General features: G+C 37.1%; 1 protein-coding gene across 1 annotated transcript in view; it reads left to right on the top strand.

The window, feature by feature from the left end:
- The first annotated feature begins 218 nt into the window (after positions 1-218).
- The window catches only part of LOC103192389 (serpin B6-like), a 25,220-nt gene continuing 22,942 nt past the window's right edge, over positions 219-2,496 (top strand). Inside the window, exons 1-2 of the mRNA XM_007935371.2 lie at positions 219-306; positions 338-420. Coding sequence (XP_007933562.1) covers positions 222-306; positions 338-420 — 168 coding nt within the window. The 5' untranslated portion in view covers positions 219-221. The remainder of the gene's footprint in view (positions 307-337; positions 421-2,496) is intronic.

Here is a 2,496-nt window from a genome sequence, read left to right on the forward strand (position 1 = left end):
TCACCCTGAACTGCAGAGTTATCTGGGAGAGGGAGAAGGAAAAGAATCAGCTAATCACTGCCCCCTTCACTCTGGGTTGTACAATAGTCAAGAGCCACTCCTTCTCCTCAACCTTCTGCAGGCTCTATTTGAGAAGCTACCTCTCAGGCTTGAGGACCATTAACTGTCAAGTCACACAATGATACAATGTTTCTCTGTGCACTGGTTCCAGACTCTCCACCATGGACTCTCTGGCTAAAGCAAATGGCACCTTTGCCATCAATCTTTTAAAGAAACTATGTGAAGAGAGCCCTTCACACAATGTGTTTTTTCTCCGGTCTCTTCTTTCACACAACTGTTTTTTCTCCCCTAAGTGTCTCTTCTTCCCTTGCAATGCTCTTCCTGGGGGCAAAAGGAGACACAGCTGCCCAAATGGCCCAGGTAAGGAGGGGCCTCCACTAAAAAGGAAGAGGAATTGTGTTGTCATATCTTTGTTTGCCAAAAATTTCTGGTTTTCTTCTTTCAACCAAGAGTTCTGACCAGTGAGTTGTGTGTAGAAGTGTAATTCACAGGAGTATTTAACCTACACTTTGTGATCCTCTAGAATTCCTTTTGTTCCTCTAGCACAACATCAGTGACAGTGGAGATGGGGCTCCCTTGGCCTGGGCACTGAGTGCCTCACCTATTCATGATGGACAGGTAGCCTGAAGAATAAATGATCTTGTGTTATTTTAAGTCACTGATATTTTGGAGATTATTTGTTACCACAGTGTAACCAAGTCAATGTGATCAGAATGATACAAATCATACATTATTTTCCTCCAGTTTTCATGGAGCTTCTCATGAGGATGTCTACTAGTGTTGTATGGGAAAGAAAGAACATACTGTGGTAGGACTTTCCAGATCTGTGATAAATTCCTCCATAGTTTGCTTTTTACTGAGACTCAGGGTTTTTGTTGTCTTGTGGGAAGGCACTAACCTTGATGTTAGTTGATGAGGTTTGAAGTCCAGGATGTGCCTCTGTTTCACTATGAAACCTTTCGAAAGCTACATGACTTCTCAGAGCCTTGTAGAAGAGGGATAATATCAGCTTGGCCTACTATTTCACAAGATACTTGCAATCCAGTGAAATACGCATGTGAAAGGGGTTTATAAACTGTAAGGATTGTGCATATTAGCCATAAAAATATAGGTTGTATAATCTCTGGAGAATGTTCTAGCTCAGAAAGTCTCTGTGATTCTGTAAGATTTGTTTAAGAGAATAAATCCAAATTTCATACTTGAAACCCAAATTGTATACTTGAAACCCAAATTGCATACTGGGAATCCATTTGTGGATGGAGAAACTAATACCTGAGAAGTACTTTTGAAAATGGGCAGAATAAAACTCAATATGCAACAGCTTCAGGAGTTTGAGAACCTTCAGTATAATAATAATAATAAAAAAAAACTTACACAGTTTTGACAGTCATCTCTTAGATACCATCTCTGCTACAGTGCTCATGTAATCTGTCTTTTGGGACTGAGAATTCTGCTTAGCAAGCCTTCCTTGTCACAATCTCACTTTCCCTCCCCAAAATAAGTAACTTTCATGCTCCTTCTTCCCCTTTGCGAGTTCCCCCTCTGTATATATAGAGTCAGCTTCAATAGACATTAGAAACCATCTAGCCCAGGGTTTCTCAACTTCAGCTGTGTACTAAAATCCCCTGGGGTGTTCTTAATCCTATCTACTTCTGGATATTTTTACTTTTTTTTGGAGTATCTCAGGGTAATAGTTTTGGGGAGTCCTCAACCTGTTCAGCAGTGTGGACTTTATAAAAATTTGCATTATGTTCCACATTTTTCTCCCATTCTTTCAGGACCCATCTATTGTAGTCCCGATAAGCATGTCTCATGACCAAGATTGCACTTGATATTAATTTTAGTTAATTTCATCCAAAATAGGATTAGGAGGAGAAAAGACCCATAAAATAAAATATTTCTGGATCTTTATGTCTTTAGCTGCTGAATCAGCTAGACTTATCCCATCTATGTGTATGTCATGTAACAGAATATAACATAGACCTTATTTCATGTTCATAGATGCATTTCTGTGGCATTATTTACGATGACTACCTAGTGTTCTGTTATGTAACTGTACCACAACTTATCAATCAATCATTTAAAAATGAATATTTAAGCCAATTATAATGCTTTTACTATTACAAATATCACTTTGGCAATTTGAATGAGGGAAATTGCAAGTCATTGTTGTTTTCATTTCCATCTGTTTATTAGCCATTCATATTTCTTCTTTTAGAATTTGCCTATTTTTATTATTAGCCTACTTTTGTATTAGAGATTTTTTTCTTCTTTTTTAGTTGTAAATAGATTTTCTGTTTAATAGAAAATAGATTTTCCCTTTTCATATACATTTTCCATGTTTTTTTATTACTGTTTTAAGTAAATAATTTTTTCCTTTTATTTTAGTAGTCAAATTTGTCATTTTTCCTTGTGTTTTCTTCCTTTGGGGTCAAA

The sequence above is a fragment of the Orycteropus afer genome, unplaced genomic scaffold, assembly GCF_000298275.1.
Source record: "Orycteropus afer afer isolate SDZICR_OR568_19922 unplaced genomic scaffold, OryAfe1.0 scaffold00027, whole genome shotgun sequence".
NCBI classification, from domain to species: Eukaryota; Metazoa; Chordata; class Mammalia; order Tubulidentata; family Orycteropodidae; genus Orycteropus; species Orycteropus afer.